The sequence below is a fragment of the Phodopus roborovskii genome, unplaced genomic scaffold, assembly GCF_943737965.1.
Source record: "Phodopus roborovskii unplaced genomic scaffold, PHOROB, whole genome shotgun sequence".
Taxonomy (NCBI): domain Eukaryota; kingdom Metazoa; phylum Chordata; class Mammalia; order Rodentia; family Cricetidae; genus Phodopus; species Phodopus roborovskii.
Genome location: NW_026126638.1, coordinates 5662859 through 5683643, shown reverse-complemented (window position 1 = coordinate 5683643; position 20785 = coordinate 5662859). Strand labels below are relative to the sequence as shown.

General features: G+C 37.3%; 2 protein-coding genes and 1 pseudogene across 2 annotated transcripts; all 3 read left to right on the top strand.

The window, feature by feature from the left end:
- The first annotated feature begins 2409 nt into the window (after positions 1 to 2409).
- LOC127212908 (taste receptor type 2 member 125-like) lies at positions 2410 to 3324 on the top strand. Its single transcript, XM_051173098.1, has one exon. The coding sequence runs from the start codon at positions 2410 to 2412 to the stop codon at positions 3322 to 3324; it is 915 nt and encodes a 304-aa protein (XP_051029055.1).
- A 2585-nt stretch (positions 3325 to 5909) lies between these two features.
- Positions 5910 to 7120, top strand: LOC127212907 (taste receptor type 2 member 13-like; annotated as a pseudogene).
- An 8323-nt stretch (positions 7121 to 15443) lies between these two features.
- Positions 15444 to 16384, top strand: LOC127212906 (taste receptor type 2 member 13-like). The gene is given in 2 exon segments (XM_051173097.1): positions 15444 to 16331; positions 16334 to 16384. Coding segments are annotated over 2 exon segments (939 nt in total).
- Positions 16385 to 20785: the final 4401 nt, after the last annotated feature.

Genomic DNA, 20785 nt, shown 5'->3' with positions numbered 1-20785 from the left:
CTCTTGTATTTTACTCTGTGATTTTGCAAATTTTACTTAGAGTGAGGAATAACGTTTTGTTCCTTTGTAGTCTAGTTAGAAGTCAACTGCCTTACTCAACCGGCTTTTATTTTAACCATTTTAACCATTTTTGTCTTGTCATTTGCAGCTATAAAAATCTATTACATGTAACAGACTTTTTCTTTTGGGCCACCAACCAGCTCTCAAATCCCAGGCCACCACTTGGAGAGACTTGTGATCCAGCATCCCTGGCTCTGCGGAGTTTGTGATGCGTAGGTTTAAACTAAATCTCTACCCTTCTATTCACCAACAAAGACTCAGAAGTCAGATGTGGGGGTGAAAATCTGCTAGATCGGAGAAGTCGGAGAAGTCGAGGGGCAGCCAGCTGACCTTGCTTTTTGGCCAAAGAGCCAGCAAGACATGTCTCTTCACTCATCCCCAAACCAAAGAGAGCACCCAAACCGGAATCCCTGCCCTTTCCTTCCTATGTGTCTTCTCTGTGGCCAATTCAGCTCAGCTAGTTGCTGGCTCCACCCTGTGATTCAAGGTAAAATTTATTAACAGTCTTAGAGGGTCACATTGGGATCAAATGTCCCACAACAAAAACTTCTCAGCATTGCCCTGGCAGTCCTGAATCCAGGCTGTAGATCACACTAGCCGTGAAGTCAAGATCTGCCTGCCTCTGCGTCATGAGTGCTGGGATTAAAAGTGTGTGTCACCGCCACCAACACCACCACCCACCACCACCTGCAATTAGTAGCTTGTTACCAATCCTACATCATTTTACACAAGTGAATTTTAAATCCACTGGTACTGATGTTCTTGAAGGAGACTTGTGGGAAAAAAAAATCTGTTTCTATTTGAAGTAGATATACCCTACCGTGAATAAATCTATTTATGGGAATAGAGGATAATCAAGTTTCTTATTACATAAATATGCATAAAATAGATTTGAGAGAAGCATAGGAACTACTGAAGGCTATTAGGTTAATGTTGTGGAAGGTAAGGAGATCTTGCCTATTTCCCCTTCCCATTGGGATTCATGTATATGTATGTCTCTTAGGGTCCTCCTTGTTACCTAGGTTCTCTGTGTCATGGACTATATGCTGGTTATCCTTTGCTTTACCTCTAACATCCACTTATGACCAAACTAGGCCCTCTGAATGTTCGTGACAGTTGTGTGGCTTGGACAGTCTGTGGGGCCACTGGCAGTAGGACCAGGATTTATCCCTAGTCTTGAACTAGCGTTTTGGAGGCCATTCTTTTTGGAGAGACACCTTAGCTGAGATATAGGGGGAGGGCCTTGGTCCTGACTCAAAGTAAGGTGCCAGAGTTCATTGGCTCCCCATGGGAAGCCTTATCCTCTCTGAGGAGTGGATGGGGAGTCGGGGGTTGGGTGGGAAGAGCAAGAGGAAGAGAGGGAGCAGGAAGTGGGATTGGTATATAAAGTGAGAAAAGCTTGTTTTAAAATGAAAAAAAAATTTAAAAAAGCAGACCGTCATTTATGCTGATGGAAGAAAGTGCCATCTGAGCAAGAAGGAGGCAGAGATTAAGGATTCTCACTTGTAAATGAACTCATTCATTTCAATGTAGGCTTCATGTGACAACAGATGAATTTCTTCCTGCATTCACAGACACAGATAAAATATTCCAAATTTATTAGCCACCTGTATTTAATAATGTATACTTGAAAGCACTTTAAATGAACTCTTAGTTATCCATACAATTTAAGTATAATATACACATTTATTATGTTAAAAAATAAATTTTAATAATAATAATATTATTATTAAATTTTAATAATAAGGATTTTAATCCAAATAAAATGTTTATTGGAAATCACTTCTCTCTCTTTCTCTCCCTGTGTATGTGTGTGTTTGCATATGAGAGAGAGATAATTTTGTAAACAGAAAATATAGTTTTTTGTTACTGAACATGTAAGAAATAGTGCGATAAATAGCTGATAGTTTTAGAAAGTGCATTTAATGACATATTCACATCTGATCCTGCAGGCTGTTTTCAAGCTTTAAAGAAAGCTCAGTTCTCAGAAAGTAGCATATTAAATAGTGAGACTTAACACCGTTAAAGACTCAAACACAATAGGACAGGTTTGATATGTGCCCAGTGGAGACTTGCAAATGCGCCCACATTTACCTACTTGCAGCATTTTAGAATTCAGTGTCTTCATTGGGGACAAAAGGCTGAGCTGCTGTTGCTAGGACACAGAATCTGTATGAAGCACAGGTGAACTGTGAAAAGAAAGCCACAAGACCTTTGGCTGCTTTGCGGCATTCTGTTTAAACATGGAGAATGTCCTTGCATTTTCATGAATCAGATATTTGCGGCATTTTAAGTAAATTCAAAGGAGTTGTCTGTGAACGCTAGCATTGGGGCATTGTCTCAAGGAGAATGGGCATGATGCTAATGATCACACTTACAATACTTTTCAATACAGAATTCGTAGTTGGAAGTTTGGGGAATGGATTCATAGCTGTGGCAAACACCGTGGACTGGGTCAAGAGAAGAAACATCTCTTCAGTGGATCAGATTCTCACTGCCTTGGCTGTCTCCAGAATCTCAGTGCTTTCGGTAATATTCGTAGACTGGTGGATTTCTGCAGTTTACCCAGATTTTTTGACTACAGGATGTATGGTAAGAGCTATTTATATCACATGGACGGTAACCAATCATTTCAGCATCTGGTTTGCTACCAGCCTCAGCATCTTTTATTTTCTCAAGATAGCTGTTTTCTCTAACTCTGTGTTCCTCTACCTAAAGTGGAGATTTAAAAAGGTGCTTTCAGTGGCAATGCTATTGTCTCTTTTCCTCTTGTTTTTAAATATCCTAATGATAAACGGCAATATTGATACCATGGTTAATGAATCTAGAAGAAATGCATCTTACACTTCCATTGTAAGAACTTTCCCACAGTTCTTTAGGTTACTCATATTCCCCAGCTTTATATTTACAGTCATCCCCTTCACTATGTCCTTGACGGCTTTTCTCTTGCTCATCTTCTCCCTGTGGAGACATCTGAAGAGCATGCAGCACACTGCCAAAGGCTGCAGAGACATCAGTACCACAGCCCACATAAAGGCACTACAAATGGTGATCGTCTTTCTCGTACTTTACATATGTTTCTTTTTGTCTATAATTGCGATATTTTGTACATCTCAACTAGAGAATATTCAAATCCTCCTGTTTACAAAGGCTACCCTAATAACTTTTCCTGCTGTTCACTCATGTGTACAGATTCTGGGAAATAGTAAACTGAGACAAGCCTTGCATTCTCTACTGCAGTGGATGAGGTTCAGGTCAGATTAAGGACCTTCACATCCCTAGACCACTTCAGAGATCAGTTCACATATTCTATACGAAAAATGGTTCATGAGAAAGGCTTATATTGTCTATATAATTTATATATTAAACTTTATAAATTTTGACCAGTGTGTTTAGAAAAATCACTGTCCAAACCATAGAGCTGTTTAGCAAATGTCAAGTTTCTGTCTTAGTAAAGTTTTATATGAAAGAATACTTACAAAACATATTTAAACATAGGAAATCTTTACAGTAAATGTATTATAAAGTTTTGATAAGTTTTTAAATTTTTCAGAACATAGATAAACCTATGATGTCATATATACAATTTATATTTATAATATGCATGTGAGTAATGACATTACAAAGAGCACCATCCTATTTTGAGGCATCCTCTTTGCTCCAGCCCTCTCAGATCATCCCTCAAACATGTTGTACTGAAGACTCAAAAGTTTGCTATCCAAGGCAAAGAATGGTGATGTGAATATGGTTGACCCAGAAAATCCTGTGGAAAGGGATTAAGAACCAAGTCCTATTAAACAAGTGGTTGATTTCCAACATACACTTGTGTATCTTTAAGTCAGAACTTATGCATTCGATGAAAAAAAATATACAGGATAAATCAGAAACCCAAGCACTGGGACAATATACAGAAAACTTTGTGACTGCTTCCCAGAGACTGACACACAAAAAAGAAACAGTTAAGATGGGCTGGTTTTTACTTTTTCTCATGCAATTGTTACTGCTATTATTGTGCTCTAAAATTTTGATAGATTTCATTTGTGCCCTATTGAAACTTAGAGAGACAATGTCATATCTGGTGAAGTTGACTGCATTAACTATCTATGAGTTTATTAACACTAGTCTGGGAAATGTCAAATACATTGTACAGACTTTGTAATTAAAACTACTTTATACATATGAAAACGGAAGATGACTTTTTAAAAAATTGTTATAATTAGTAGTTTTGCACTGATTTTTATTTTGATAATGCATTAGAAACATTGTCATGAAAATTTTTTAAGTTAATTACAATTATTAGGTTTACCTATCTCCCACACTTGCTTTTAAACTTATGGCTTCATATTTTATTAATTATTGATACATATATGCATATGTGTATATATTTCTAAATATGTAAATATAACCTGCTTAGTCTGTATAATGTTGCTTGTTTCTGGGCTGACCATTTGGTATTGGATAAATAGTCTTTGCCAGAGAAGATTATTTCTTCTACTTTCAGAATTTCTTTATTTTCTCTATTTCTTTGTTGAGGGTTGAGACCTCATGACTCTTTCCCCTGTCCATTTTGATATGTCTATTTTGGCTGTCCTTGTTCAGCTCGTGATTAGGCAAACAGTGAGATATTATGGGTGTAGCTTCTGACATTCATAGCAAACAGAATCTCTCAAGAAACTCTCTGATATTTTACCTCTTCCAGTCTTTCCGGACTCTTCCACAATGATCTCTGAGCCTTAGCTGCAGGAGCTGTTTTGTAGGCATATCATTTGAGACTGGGTTCAACAATTTTGCATTTTGGTTGGTTGGACTTTTCTATGGCAGTCTCTTTCTGTTGCAAAGAGAAATGTCCTTTGGGGGTGAAGTCAAAGCTTATGTATAAGGGTAAACATTTATTCTGATTTAGTAAGTTAGTAGTAGCTGTAGGTTCTCCTCCAAGATGCAGTACTTCAAAAAAACAAGCCAGTGGGAGGAGATTTCATCTACAGACTATAGCAACACACATGTGCATGATGTGGCTAATAGCTATGTATTCCCTTGGAACATTCAACTATTATAAATATTGGTTTATAACCTTGGTGCATGTCATGGAATAGAAAGAATTAGAAACAAGACTTAGATGCAACAGTTGCCATGGGGCCTGTTTGACATCTCTACATGATTCACATATTGTGGATCATAATAGTCAGGCCAGTTTACCTAACAAGCTGTGTCCTAGGAGCAAATATTCCAGTTAGCAGTTCGCAATCACACAATGTTTTATGATTTACTTTCAGAATTCCTTGTTTTAGTTACAGTTATGAAACAAAATGTTAGACTAAAGAAGGGAAGACATACGTTACAAGTACCCAGGGAAGGAAGATCAAATAACGTCCTGTGTTAAAACTGTGACAAGTGTTAAAGATTGGAATTGTTCTGGTTTGAGTATGAAATGTCCCTCACAGACTCACATGTTTGAACATGAGATTCCCAGGTGCTAATGCTGTTTTCAAAAGTTATGGACCCTTAAGAAAAAATATTTTTGCTGAACAAAGTATGTCTCTGAAGTTTGTAACCTGGGCTTACTTCTTATTCTCCTTCTCTGCTTACTTCCTACGTATGGATAAAATGTGAACAGTCTGCTTTCTGACTGTCAGGCCAGCCTTTTGTTCCCTGCTGTCAATCTTTCGCCTCCAAAGTGGACTACATGCCAAAATAAAACATTTATTTCCTAGTTTGATTTTTGTCGAGGTGTTTTATTATGGCAACATAAAATCAATTGATAAAAGTCTTAAAACATAACATAAGCTTGATCTATTTTCTTAAATTTTTCATGCTTACTAAAAAAACGTGTATTCATGAAATTCATAACAATGATAAGCACTGATCATAAACTCAAGTCAAATGCAGCATTTTCTGGATTTTTGCTCAGGTCTCGTAGCAGCATGAATGGTGAATGGATCAGATGCAAACACATATCAAAATGAATAAATCTCATGCAAAGGATGGCATTAAAAATGTATCACTATTTACATTTTAGCAAATAAATACCAAAATTCCAATGCAAAATTTCATATTTAAAATACAATCGTTGTTGAAACCAGCAGAGAATATAAAATCATCCTTGAAAATTGGTAGTTGATATGCTCATAAAAAAATAATACAAACTCTACCATTTAATTAAGAACTCACTTGAGAGCATACCTTTAGGCTTTCCAGGGGCACTCATTGTCCAACTCAGATTTGGATTTACACACCTACACTAGTATAGTTGGGACCCACTGCCTCTGATGAATTAAGGCAGAGATAGCCTATTAACAGACATGTCAAGCCTATAGGAGACTGGCTGTGGTAATTTCTACATAGAATTCATAAAGTGGGTTTATTGTACCAATGAACAGCACTTCCTGGTTCAAGAATCAGGAAATCTCTGTAATTGAATTTATTTCCATCTGCTTGGCCATTTTCAGAATATGTTTTCTGTGGATAAAAGTTGTAGATATCCCTTTTAGTAAATTCTACAAGACATTATTTTCATCTAAAAATTTGCTAATATTTTTGACATCTGGACAAATCCAACTATTTATGTGCAGCCTGTACCACCTACATCAGTGTATTCTTCTTCTTCAAATAGGCATCCTTCTAATCCAGTTTTATTCTGGATTAAATAGAGACTTTATAAAGTGTTTCTTACTACTGACCTAAGGAAATCATCTATTTATTCATATTTCTCATTTTCATAAAAGCAATAGTGAACAATTTTATCGACAAATGGACAAAATGGAAAAATATACAACACTCACAATTTTTCAATATTCTAAATGGTTTCTTAGTCTATCATATCCTATATAATGTGATTCTTGTTATAATTTTTGTAGTGACTCTTAACTCATTCCATCTTTTAATATTCTCTTTATGGAGCCACACTAGGAGAATGAAACTACAGGACATACATGTCAAGGATGCAAACACAGAAGCACGCATAATAGCTATAAAGACTATGATTTCATTCCTCTTGTTCTTCATCACATATTATATCAACAACAATATATTATGTCAGTGTACTCCATTATTGACAATGTGATTGCACAAACTTTTCTTATAAACTAACATTGCTATATTCATCCATTCATTTCTTCTGATTTTATGGGACAAAAAATTGATACAGGCATTGCATTGTGTGTTGAGAAAGCTGGTAAGTCCCAGTGGATTTATCCCTCATTTCAGAAAATACATCCAATATGACTGATGATTTTCTAAGGTAAGAAAAATGAGAGAAAGGAAGGAAGATGAAGAACTTCCTATACACTTTTGCAAATCCTCTTTGCCTATCATTCTGTCCTTTATATGCTACTTAGAATTGTTGACTAAATCCATTATGTTTAAAATTAATAGAAAATGTTTCAACATTGCATTATATTATTTAATAATATCATGATATATTGGGAAATATTTTAAATTGGGCACTACCTTTCAAAATAATTTTAATTTTATTTGTATATGGTAACATGAAAATAAAATAAAATTCAAATGCATGAAAATTTGTATAAATGTTCATTTGTAATGTACATTTAGATATTTGTGTATATGGATATAACTATTTAGTTCTTAAAATTAACTTTAAAATGCCCACTCTAAGAATGTGAATTAATTGATCAATTTTAGCAGTATCAACATTAAAATAAACATTCACATTTATGATTTTATGAAAGTTTATTCTACAGAATAAAATCATATAATTAAAAGGACATACCATTAAAAATGATTTTCAAATTTGAGATCCATCCTTTAAGCATCTTCATGAGAAAAAAAAGGTATAGTGTAACAGAAAAAACAAACAAATAAAACAAACTATAACAATAAATAGTTTTCGACCTTTAATTCAGAAAATAGAATGAATTTGCATTGCACCTACTGGGAATAACTGTATAGTAAACACAGGGATGGATAAAAATCTTTTATGAATTAGAATTTGAAGGACATGGATTAAGAATGCCCAAGGTTCCATGTTGTTTCACAAGACCTCAAGCCACTGAATAGAAACATGAGACTTTTTCAAAAGAAATAGGAACCAGGAAAACACACAGTAATGAAAGGTTAATTAAACTTCACAATAAAGTTGATCTGTCTTCACAAAATACAACTAGCCTCTAATGTACTCATTGTTTAAATTGTTTAGTCATTGGTACATTACAAGAACTTCAAGAAAATAAATTATGAAGCATATGAAACCAAGCCAAACTTAAAATACAAACCATGGGGGATTCTGTGGGCAGGGAGGGGTGGCAAGGAGGAGGGAAGGGGGGCTGAGAACAGGAGGGAATGAGATGGCAGAGGCAGGGAGGGATACAGTGGAAGAGTAATGAAAGAAATATCTTAATAGAGAGCCACTATTGGCTTAGGGAGAAAACTGGTGCTAGAGTAACTCCCAAGAATCCACAAGGAGGACCCCAGCTAAGACCCCAGCAATAGTAGAAAGGATACCTGAACTGTAATCAGATTGTTGAATAACCCAAATATCATCATAGATTTATTATCCAGTAATTGATGGCACCAGATGCAAAGATCCACAACCAAGAACTAGGGCAAGCTCCGGGAATCCAGTCAAACAGAGGGAGGAGGGAATATATGAGCAATGGAGGTCAAGATCATAAAGGAGAAATCTACAGAGACAAATGAACCAAGCTGGAGGAAACTCATGAACTCTAGACCTACAATTGTGAAGGGGACCAAACTAGATTCTCAGTATGTGGGAGACAGTTTTGAAGCTTGGACTATCAGAGGGGTCCCTGGCAGTAGGACCACATCATAATTTGGGTGCTGGCTTGTTGGAGCCCATTTCCTTTGGTGGGATGCCTTGCTCCATCTTCAAATATGAGAGAGGGGCCTGTCCCTATCCCAACCTGTTATGCCAAACTATGTTGACTCCTCATGGGAGCCCTTACCCATGAAAAGGAGTGCACTAGGGGTGGGCTACAGGGTAGGTGGAGTGGGTGGGAGGGAGAACTGTGGTTGGAATATAAAACAAAATTTTAAAAAAATTAAATAATAAAAAAGAAAGAAACCAAAACCACAAACTAATAAATTTTAAAGTAAATTATGACATCATTTATTAATTGTAGCTGTATGAATCTGGAGAATCATTTTGAAAGATATAATAGATGATATTGAAAAAGTCATGTAATTCTCTAGAATAAACTCAGTATGCCAATTTTCAATGTTAGAGAAAATATTATCAAATTAGTTATATTGCAATTAGACAGAGCTTAAAACTTACAATGTTATTATTGAAGGCCTAAAATAAACAACTAGGCTTGAAAAAATAACAGAATAACACTATCAAGAGTACAGGTCATAACACTGCAATGCACAGAAACATCATTACTTTAAACCCATGGTTTTTCTTTTCTTTTCTTTTTGCACAGGGTAATTATTGGAGAATAACTCTAAGCACTTATTAATAAAACTGTGACTTGGAAGACAAAATTAAAGTTTAATGACCTCAGTAACTTGATATACAAGTGTTTGTTGATTATCTGGAAGTCAAGTAGAATTGGGCACCATGGATTTTAGCTTCAAAGTTGTTAATATATAAAATGATTCATTTCTAAAAGTGCTAGAAAGATGACCTTCAGTGTAATAGTGTTGAAAGATGTACAAGAAAACTCCATACAAAACAGAAATAGCTTTCCTAAAGTTCCAATAGCATCAGCTTTGAAAAATTGAGTATCAGGAAGACAGAAGAATGAAAAGTGAAGTCAATCAGAGTCTACATGACTGAAAAAAAAGATACTCAGTAGGAAGCTGTAACCATAACTGTTCCTTTCAATAGTTTTGTGTTGTCCACCTCTCTAATTCCTGCATGTACTTGTTCACAGACAACCCTAACGTTGATGCAGCTGAGATTTGTGCTTTCTTATTAATTGACCAGATAGCAACCCTAAGCTACGCACCCTAAGAATACCTCACAATCACAATGATGTCACACAGAAATGTGCAGTTTCTACTTGGTTTCTCTTTTGTGTTAGTTCTCAGATTGTCACAGTGATCTAAGATGACAGATATTCTTTGTTGGAACAAGATGGGAAGACCCACTCAGTTGCCTGCAGCATTCTGCCCTCATATACCATGGGGGTGAACATTAATTTAATTTAAATGACATTGTGCAACCTCAAGGAGAAGAAGAGAATCTTAATTTTTGTTTTGTTTTGTTTTGTTTTTGTTTGTTTTATTTTGTTTTTTGAAACAAGGTTTCTCTTGGTTAGCAGCTTTGGCTGTACTGGAACTCAGTCTGTAATCTTGGAATATGTGGGATATTAGTGTTTAGTCCCTCTTCTATTTTCATGACTTCTGATCTAAGTATAAAAAACTGTAACTAATATAGCCAAATGTTCTACTGTAGCAATAACACAAAACATACAAACAGAGAAAGGATGTATCTTTATTTAATGTTAACAAGTGTGAGTTTGGCAACTCTGGGGTCAAGAAAAGAGGAGTACCAATAACAACTCTTGGGGGCAAGATGTTCCAGCCAATGGCTGCAGTCTTGCTCAAGGTGCCTCAGGGGTCCGTTCAGGGCCCTACAGGTCCTCCTAAGACCCTTGTCTTAGGAGGCACAGGACATCAGCATAATTCCTTACCTATCATGGGAAAGGACACCCAGGCCCGTAACCTTCCTGTCTTAGGCTGGATATTTGCCCCCTTCTGCCTTACCTGTCTCTGATGATTAGTTTGTCTGTAAATTCTGCCATACTTGGGCAGAGGCATTCACTTGAGCTAAATATAGTAGAATCTGTCTTGTTTGAAAGTTGGCCTGGGCTTGTCTAATGCTGTGGCGGTGTTAGCAGATCAGGCAGATAGCACCAAGGGCAAGGGCTATGAGTCCCGGTGAGAGAGAGCTTGCCCATCTTTAATTAATCTGCCCAAGTTGAAGTCCTTGTGAAAGGTCTGCACTGGCAGGTGGTACTCCAGTTTCATTGATGTTAATGATCTGCATGGCTAAAGCATGTGTAAAATTTAAAAACTGATCACTCCATGACCCCTGTAGAAAAGTAACTACAACTGATGCATTCTTAATTTTAGCAGGTGTAACCATGATATGTGTGAAAGACGGAGAACAAGAAGCCATATGGGCCTTCTACAATAAATCCAATTGTTCCTGTAGAGGCTAGTTTGTAGATTTAATTTTAAAATGCCAATTTGTACTAGATTATCAAGTGTGTTTTGGGTGGCTAAGGCTACAGCCAATTCAACTGATAGCTTATCCACTGTGCATGCGGTATTTACAGATTGGGAGAAGGCTATCCTTGAAACTGTTGCTGCAGTGGTGGAAGCAGCAATGGTAATAACAACCGCAGCTGTGATCCCGAAACCTCCTTTCCTCTATGCTGCACAAGTTGGTCATCTGTAGAGGAGGTCTCCAGCAGAGGTGCCACCCCAAGAACTGTTGTTTCTTATATCCAGCAGCTAACCTCGGCAGACCTGCTGAAAACAATTGAGACTTCCTCCAAAATTAGTGGCAGCAATAGCAATTAGTGCATAGGCCACAGGGTCAAAAAGAATTTGAGCTGCAAGGGCAGCATATTGCAACTCCCAGCATCCATGAGCATATCTAAATTCCTAGAGGAAATCCAGCAGTGGCATTGCATTGGGCAGTTCTTTGTTTTGTTTTGTTTGTGTTTTGTTTCGATTTTCATGAAATTCACCTCTCCAGAGCAAATAATCACTCCCACTCAGCATGGCTCTACAGACCTGTATCCAATCACTAGGGGTGCAATTGAACACCGTAAAAGACTCAAAAATTGCCCGAGTGAAAGGAGCATGGGACCCATAAGCAGTGACAGCCTCTTTAAGCTGTTTTATATCCTTGAAATTTAGTGGGTTGAGCTCCCTAACCCTGTTACCCTGAAGATCCATTGTCTCAATCACAAGAAAAACTTCTTTCCTTTCCTAATGCTTCTACCTTAGTTATTAAATCTTTGACCTCTTCCTCTATCCCTCATAGTACAGAGGTCCTACTAAAGGGATCACAAGAAAAGGGGTTGTGCCACAGGGGACAGCATTTGTGCTCATCGGCTTCAGCAATTCTTTGTTTTAATTGTTCAAATTCTGCTTCCAAAGTATCTTCTTCATCAGTAACTGAAGGACTATCATCTCCTAGTTGGGATCCCTCTTGTTCCTGGATAGATTTTACAGATTCTAAACCTTGTACTTCCTCAAAAGTCTTATTCATCCCTGCCATTTGTTCTTTTACTTTAACACTATTGCTCAGGATCACATCTTTAACTAGACTTTTCCAAAGGGAAACGGTGGCAATAGGGAAATTACCAGCCTCTTTTTACCTGTTCCAAGTCGGGGATGTTTAAGCCTCCAGAATGCATAAACCAGGGGCTATGAATTATTTAACTGTCTTAGTTTTAATCCCAGCACCCTGTCTTTTCAATAGGGCCACTAATTGCCCACTGAGAATTTCCCTAGAGTTACAGGCACTCATTCTTCAATACACCCTCATTCATTTATTTTGCCAGCCAACCTCCGAGGGTGATTTCTCAGGTGATTCTTCTTCCTGATCTCGGTGGAACCTCCACTTGCAGCGACCATGTTACAATCTGTTCCACTAATTAAGCAAAGGCCTAGAACTTGAGGTAAGAGACAAGACAGCAGGTCATTCATTCAACAGCAATGTCAAAATGCTGTTTATTGAGGGGAAGGAGCAGGCTTATATACTGACTCACAGCACAGTGGAAAACAACCCAGGGTCAAGAGCACAAGTTTTCAGGCTTTGCTCCTCCTGAGCAGATGTGTGTTAGCAAAACAGGAAGCATACCGGGGGGGGGGGGGGATAGATGTTCTAGCCACCAGCTTCAGGCTTACTTAAGGTGCCTCAGGGGTCCATGCAGGGCTCTACACATGATCTTCTTGACTCAAGTTTCATGTGGTAAAATAATTAGCATGCATCACTATGACCAACTACGATTGTCTCTTTATGCTACAGACAAATGCTAGGTATTAAACTATAACAGTAAACATTCTCAAATTATTCTCCTTTTGTAGACAGAGGTTTCTGTCCTGCCCTGTTCTACAGCTGTTCAGTTCCAAATAAACACATAGAGGCTTATATTAATCAAAAACCATCTGACCTATTGATCAGGTTTATTACTAATAAGCTACTACAACTTAACCAATAATTCTTACCTGTGTTTAGCTACATGGCTTGGTACCTTTTCTCAGTACTCAGGCATTACATCTTGCTTCCTCTGTGTCTGGCTGGTGACTCCTCTTTTTGCCTTTCTCTTCTCAGAATTCTCCACCTCTGGTAACACTGCCTATACTTCCTGCCTGGCTACTGGCCAATCAGCATTTCATTAAACCAATATGATTGTCAAATCTTTACAGTGAACAAGAGCATCATTATCCCACATCTTTCTTTCTTTTTTTTTTTTTTTGATAATTTTTTTTTTAAATTTGAAACAAGCTTGTTTCAAACCCAGTTCTTGAATCCTCCTGTCCTCCCCTGTTACCCCCACCAATCCCCATCCTATCCCCTTTCTGCTCCCCAGGGAGGGTGAGGCCTTCCATGGGGAGTCTTCAAAGACTGTCATATCATTTGGAACAGGGTCTAGGCACATCATTCTTTTAATTTTATTTTTTGAGAATGTCATATATGAGTCTTCTTTTAAATAAAGTAGCAAGAGAAGCTACTCATTGAGATAATATTTGTAAAGTATTATAACACAATAAATAAATGACCCAGAGACTGATGTTTGGGGTTCAAGATTCAAGCTGAAGATCAGAAGAGCAAAGCAACCAGCATCTAGCTCTTACCTGTGCCTCAGACTGAAAGGCGATCCTGCCTCCTCAGGCTGCAATCTCAGATTGTTGGGGTCATTTCAACGTGGCTGGAGAATCTTGAAACTAACTACTACTGAAGACCCTGATCCTACATTTTTTATCTCTTTAGTGCTGTGATTAAAGGCATGAGCTGTGTTACTCTTTTTATATTGATTTAATATTGTGTAGCTCTGGGTGGTCTTGAACTCAGAGAGATCATTCTGTCTTTGTCTTCTGAGTCCTGGGATTAAAAGTATATACCACCACTGCGATCACTATAGGTTGAAGCTGCCTTTGCTTTCTGAATCCTCAGGCAAGCTTTAATAAATTATAAATAATATATTACCACAAAGTATAATAAAAATTAAAGGAAAGGGGCCATGCATTCCCTGGTGAAAATACATTCTAAACACTGAAATAGGAACAAAGGAGATAATATTGGGAATAACTTACTTTGTAGAAGAACAAAAGAAATTAGGGTAGTTGATGCAAAGGCACAGAGAGAAACGATGGGAGACGACCAGGGGAAGAAAAGACATTTAATTATTTAATACTTCAAAGGCATTGGAAGAATCTGGCACTTTTAAGAGTGAGATTTAAAGACTTTAAATGCTGTTGAGCAGAAAAAGGCCACAACCGAATATTTTTAATGAATGATTTCATTTATTTTTTTCTTTTTATGTGTATGAATGTTTGCCTAAATAATGTTTGCCCCACCACATGCATGCAGTACCTGTAGAGGCCAAAAGAGGGACTCGGTTGCTCTGGAACTGGTGTTACAGATGATTGTGAGTGGAACCCTGGTCCTCTGCAAAAGCATCAAGTGACCCTAACCTCTATGCTATCTCACTAGTCCCCATGAACTAATTTTAATTAAAAATACTCTTCTTGAGACACTAGTCCACAGCCTTTGCTATTCTCTGAACCCTCGCTACTATGTTTACATTTGTTTTTTCTCAATTGTGGCCAGAAAGAAAAGTGCATGCTGTAGGGAGGAGATACAATGTGAAGGCATGTAGTTCCTAGGCATAGCAAGCATTACTGGGTGGTAAGAGGGTCTTGACAAATTGGGGCTCCAGGTCCATGTGAAACTGAAAACTCACGGAGTGACATAGAGCACTCTTTCTATTTGCTGTAAGTCATCAGAGTGATGGTGATAGATTCAAAGTATGCACATGCTAAATTTTGGGTGAATCATACTGCTGTTGTCTTTGTCCCCCATAACTTAAGCTGCCATGATCAAATTTTCTTCAGCAGAGACAATGCAAAACAATGAAACAGTGGAAGAGAATATAAATTTGTTTGGATGTTATCAAATGACACCTGGATGTACTTCATGATCTTCTGTGCTGCACTTCACATGCTAGAAAGATATAAATATCTTAGCCCTCAAAGAGATCAGACAACAAGATTTCACAAGAACATATGCAGAATCATTAGGAAACCTTCAATACTCTCTTCAACACTAGGCCAGTCATTACCAAAGAAGCAAAAGTTGAAAGCATAGTGTGAGTTTCAGAATACGAAAGCCATTTCAGCTTAACAAGTGACCAGCAGTCAAACTCCTTTGTCTAGACATGGGAAGTACACTGTACAGCATCTTCACTATGGTAATGGTTGCAGAGTTTATATTTGGAAATCTGAGTAATGGATTCATAGTGCTGACAAACTGCATTGACTGGGCCAGGCAAAGAACTCTTTCCTCCGTTGGATGGATCCTGCTTTTCTTGGCCATTTCCAGAATGGTTTTGATCTTGGAGACATTACTAGCATGGCTAAAATATCTGAAATATTAATTTTCATTTATGGCTGGAACAGAAATAAGAGGTATTATATTGACGTGGGTGGTTTCCAATCACTTCAGTCTCTGGCTTGCCACCATCCTCAGCATCTTTTATTTGCTCAAAATAGCCACTTTCTCCAGGTCTGTTTTTCTCTACCTGAAGTGGAGAGTAAAGCAAGTTATTCTGACAATCTTTCTGGGAAATGTGATATTCTTGATTTTAAATGTAATACAAGTAAACAAACATATAGAAGAGTGGACATGCCAATATGAGAGAAACGCAACATGTGATTCCAGGACAAGTGGGTTTGAGAGGTTTTCAGAGCTGGTCTTACACAAGATGATTGTGTTCTCTTTAACACCGTTCACAGTGGCCCTGGTCTCCTTCTTCCTACTAATCGTCTCCTTGTGGAAACATCTGCAGAAGATGCAGCTAAATTTCAGAGGAGAAGGACACCCCAGCACAAAAGCCCACATGAATGCCTTGAGAATTATGGTCTCCTTCCTCTTGCTCTATGCCTCTTATTTCATATCCTTTTTTATATCACTGATTCCTATGGCACATCAAAAAGGACTAGATCATATGCTTAGCCTAACTGTTGGGCTTTTCTACCCTTCAAGGCACTCATTTATCTTGATTCTGGGGCATGCTAACTTAAGGCAGGCCTGCCATTTGGTGCTGAGGCAGCTGAGATGTGGGCAAAAGCATTAGAAATTCACGGTTCTATAAGGTAGTTAAGCAGCATTTTAGACATATAGAATGTATTCAGTGGTAGAGCCCTAGGCAAACATATTTAAAGATATGTAATTTCTAGCTTCTTCCATATACGATCAATCTCTCAATAATTTAGAACAATACTAAAACAATGTGCTCTTGTACAGAGATGTAAGTATCAGATTTTATGAATGTATACTTCTTTGATTTTTCAAGACAGGGTTTCTCTGAAAAACATTCCCAGCTGTCCTGGAACTCTCACTCTGTAGACCTGTCTTGTGCTGGACTCACAGAGATTTGTAACACCAAAAATAAATGACCCAGAGACTGTTATGGGGGGGTTCAAACTTCAAGTGGAAGTTCAGAAAAGTAAAGCAGCCAGCCATTAGCTGTCACCTCTAACTCAGACAGAATGGGCCCATCCTGTCTCCATTACTTCTCACCAAACCTCAGACTGTAACCTCTCCTCAACATGGCTGGAGAATGAATGCCTCTAGTCTTCAGTATGACTGGAGACTGAATCCCTCTCAGAGACCATCTTCTGCCTTATATACTTACCTAATGTTGGAATTAAATGTGTGGCCTGTAATTCTCTTTTAGACTGATTCACTCTGGTGTATCACTGGGTGGCGGTGGACTCACAGAGATCCCTTTACCTCTTAATCCCCAGTTTTAGGATTAATGGTGTTTACCACAACCTCCTAGCTTCTGGCTCCTGGGATTAAAGGTGTGCCTGGCTTTTATATCTTGTGGCTGACTGTTTTCTGACTCCTCAGGCAAGCTTTTAGAGATGATAAACAGTACATCACCATGGAGATCTGCCTGCTTAGCCTTGTGAGTGCTGGGATTAAAGACTACCACATTGTTTCATGTTACTGTTAACTGAAATGTAAATAGGCCAATGAATTCATACTTGGATCCAGTACAAAGTGCATAGTGAGACCCAGGATGAAATGAGTTATCTCAAATCAATGTCATTATAGGCATATGCAAAATATCCACACACTGAAACAATTTCTTGTTCTTTATCATATTGTTTGGGAAGTAAAAATAAATTAAATAAACTTAATAGCAATCAAGCCTACAAAAGCCACATACACACACAAAGAGAGATTAAAAACAAGACTCTAGGAATGGGTGAGATGATTCAATAAAGTGATTTCTTTGCAAACTTGAGGACCTGAGCTTAAATCTTCAGATTCAACAAAAAGCCTGGCTTCAGATTTCAATTCAAAATATGTATGTAAAATTTAAATGATACCAAGAGCCCCAAGAAAACAAATTCTTCACATGAAAATCATTAGTTGATATCCTTTTAAAAAGCAGGTAGAGATTTTACTATTTAAATAAAAACAAAAGACCCAGGATAGCCAAAACAACCCTGTACAAAAATGTAACTTCCAGAGGCATCATCATCCCTGCCTTCAAGCTCTACTATAGAGCTAAAGTCCTGAAAACAGCTTGATTTTAGCACAAAAATAGACAGTTAGACCAATGGAATCGAATTGAAAATCCTGATATTAATCCACACACCTATGAATATCTGATTTTTACAAAGAAGCTAAAATTATACAATGGCAAACAAAAAAAAAGGCATCTTCAACAAATGGTGCTTGCATAACTGGATGCTGACATATAGAAGATTGCAGATAGATCCATATATGTCCCAATGCACAAAAGTTAAGTCCAAATGGATCAAAGGCCTCAACATAAACACTGAACCTCTTAGAAGAGAAAGTAGGAGGTACCCTTGAATGAACTGGTATAGGAGATTACTTCCTAAACATAACAACAGTAGCACAGACACTGAGATTGACAATTAATATAATGGGACCTCCTGAAACTGAGAAGCTTCTGTAAGGCAAAGGACACAGTCAACAAGGCAAAACGGCAGCCCACAGAATGGGAAAAGATATTCACCAACCCCACATCTGACAGAGGGCTGATCTCCAAAATATGCAAAGAACTCAAGAAGCTAGTCACCAAAACATCAAATAATCCAACTTAATAGAGAATTTGCAATAGGGAATCTAATATGGCTGAAAGACACTTAAAGTGATCAACATCCTTAGCCAAATCAAAACAACCCTGAGATACCTGTCAGAATGGCTAAAATAAATAAATAAATATAAAAAACAAAACAAACAAACAAACACCAATGACAGTTTTTGCTAGAGAATATGTGGAGAAAGGGGGACACTCCTCCACTGCTGGTGGGATGCAAACTTGTACAGCCACTTTGGAAATCAATATAGCAGTTCCTCAGGAAAATGGGAATCAGTCTACCACAAGATTCAGCAATTTCACTGTTAGGCATATACCCAAACGATGCACATTCATACATCAAGTGCATCTGTTCGACTATGTTCACAGAAACATTATTTGTAATAGCCAGAATCTGGAAGCAACCTAGAAGCCACTCAACTGAAGAATGAATAAAGAAAATGTGGTACATTTACACAATGAAGTACTACTCAGCAGGGAAGAAAAAAAAAAAACGGAAACAAAACAAAACAAAAAAACAAACAAACAAACAACAACAACAAAAAAACAATGGAATCTTGAAATTCGCAGGCAAATGTATGGAACTAGAAAGAAACCATCCTCAGTGGGGTAACCTACTGCTTGAATCTCTCTAGGACATGCTTTTGTGAACATTAGTTGTGTGCATCTCTTTTGATGCAAGCTTTGGGAAATTACTTCAGTTCATGGGTATTTTTTTCTAATTTTGGAATCTTCTGGGCAGTATCCAATGATAGCTGCTGCACAGCTTGCACTACCTGCCTCAGGCAACTTCTTTAATACCCCTTTTCTGCAGATGAAACAAAACATAACAAGGAACTTCTGTGATTTTCTCAGTAACAATACTCTAGGGATCAATGTTTCTGATTTCCATGGAAACATTGAAAAATAACTTACTCAAGAATAGTCAAAAATGAAAAAAAAATACCAACTGGTTTTATGGAGACTCTAGATGTTTTCTTAGCATATCATATTCTTATTATCTTGTTTCTTATCAACATTTTGTAGTGTGTTTGATTTTGCTTTTTGTTCAAATAGTTTTGTTATGGAGCCACACTAGAATAATGAAACCACAGGGCATTTATACTAGAGATTTGAGTACAATGGACCATATAAAATCTGGAAAATTGTGGTCTCATTTCTACTTTTCTTTCTTAACCATTTCATAAGAAACATTCTGATGATCTTGTCCTACAAGATCTTATAGACAGTTTGTCTACATTGTAGACAGTTTGTTGGCGAAGACTTTTTCTTACAACCTGGTATTTTTTCAATTCATATGGACATCATTTTCTTCTAATTTCATGGAACAAAAACGTGAAGCAGGGCACTTTCTGTATGCTGAAGAAGATAACGTCTCTGTATTATGACCTGGGCTGATGTGACTGGTGATACTCTCAGGGAAAAGAGGAAGGAGAATAAAGACTTTATATCCATCCCCCACACTCTTCCTTTCTTGAGAGGAACTGTGCCTATGTAAGCTTGGCTATCCTGGAATTCACTATGTCTGACTTCAAACTCACAGAGATACATCTCCCTATGCCCCTGAGCACTGGAATTAGAGACATGTTCCACCACACTGCTTACATCTATCCCTTTAACCTACTTTCTTTCTTTTATTCTGTCCTATTTAACATTATTTAAAATATTTGCCTGTTTTATATCAAAGGAAAGTAGTTCTATGTTATTTGCATTTGATATGAAAATTTTGATTTATGAAGAAAAATTTCAACCAGTGAGAATTTGTTTGCCAAATGCATCCTAAAACAGAACAACTTTTTAAAACTTTATTGACAATTTGGATGTTAGACTAGAAGAGAATTAAAATATGTGAAAGATCATGATACAGATTGTGTTTCTTCATAGATGAATGAACAGTTCTATAATTTAGAATGTAAAATAAAAAATAATTTCTAAATAAAAAGTAAGAAAGAAATTGGAAAGATAATTGTTTGCCTTCCTGAGACAAAATATATATGATTTGATTTTCTCCAACTGTATCCATTTTGTTTTTGGCAAATGGCTTGTGTTTGTGCCTTGTTAGGTTTGAAAATTGTCACTTGCACACATAAGATTCATTTCCTTTTTACACATTACTGTTAATGGATACTTACTGTGAATAATGAAATGGGAGATGTCATTGGGCATGCTAGAACTAGGTCATATAGATGATTTATTTTTATTTTGGATGAAATGACTTACATAGCTTTGGGGATGATTTGTATCAACCAGCAACATATGAATTTTCCTTTTGCCATCTATCTCACCCTCAATCATTGACAGTAGAGGGAACCTGCATGGGACCAGACTAAGACCCCTGAATCTGGGTGACAGTTGTGTGGCTTGGGCAGTCCGTGGGGCTGGAAGTCTCCAAAAGTAAGTTTGGTATTCCATCAAGG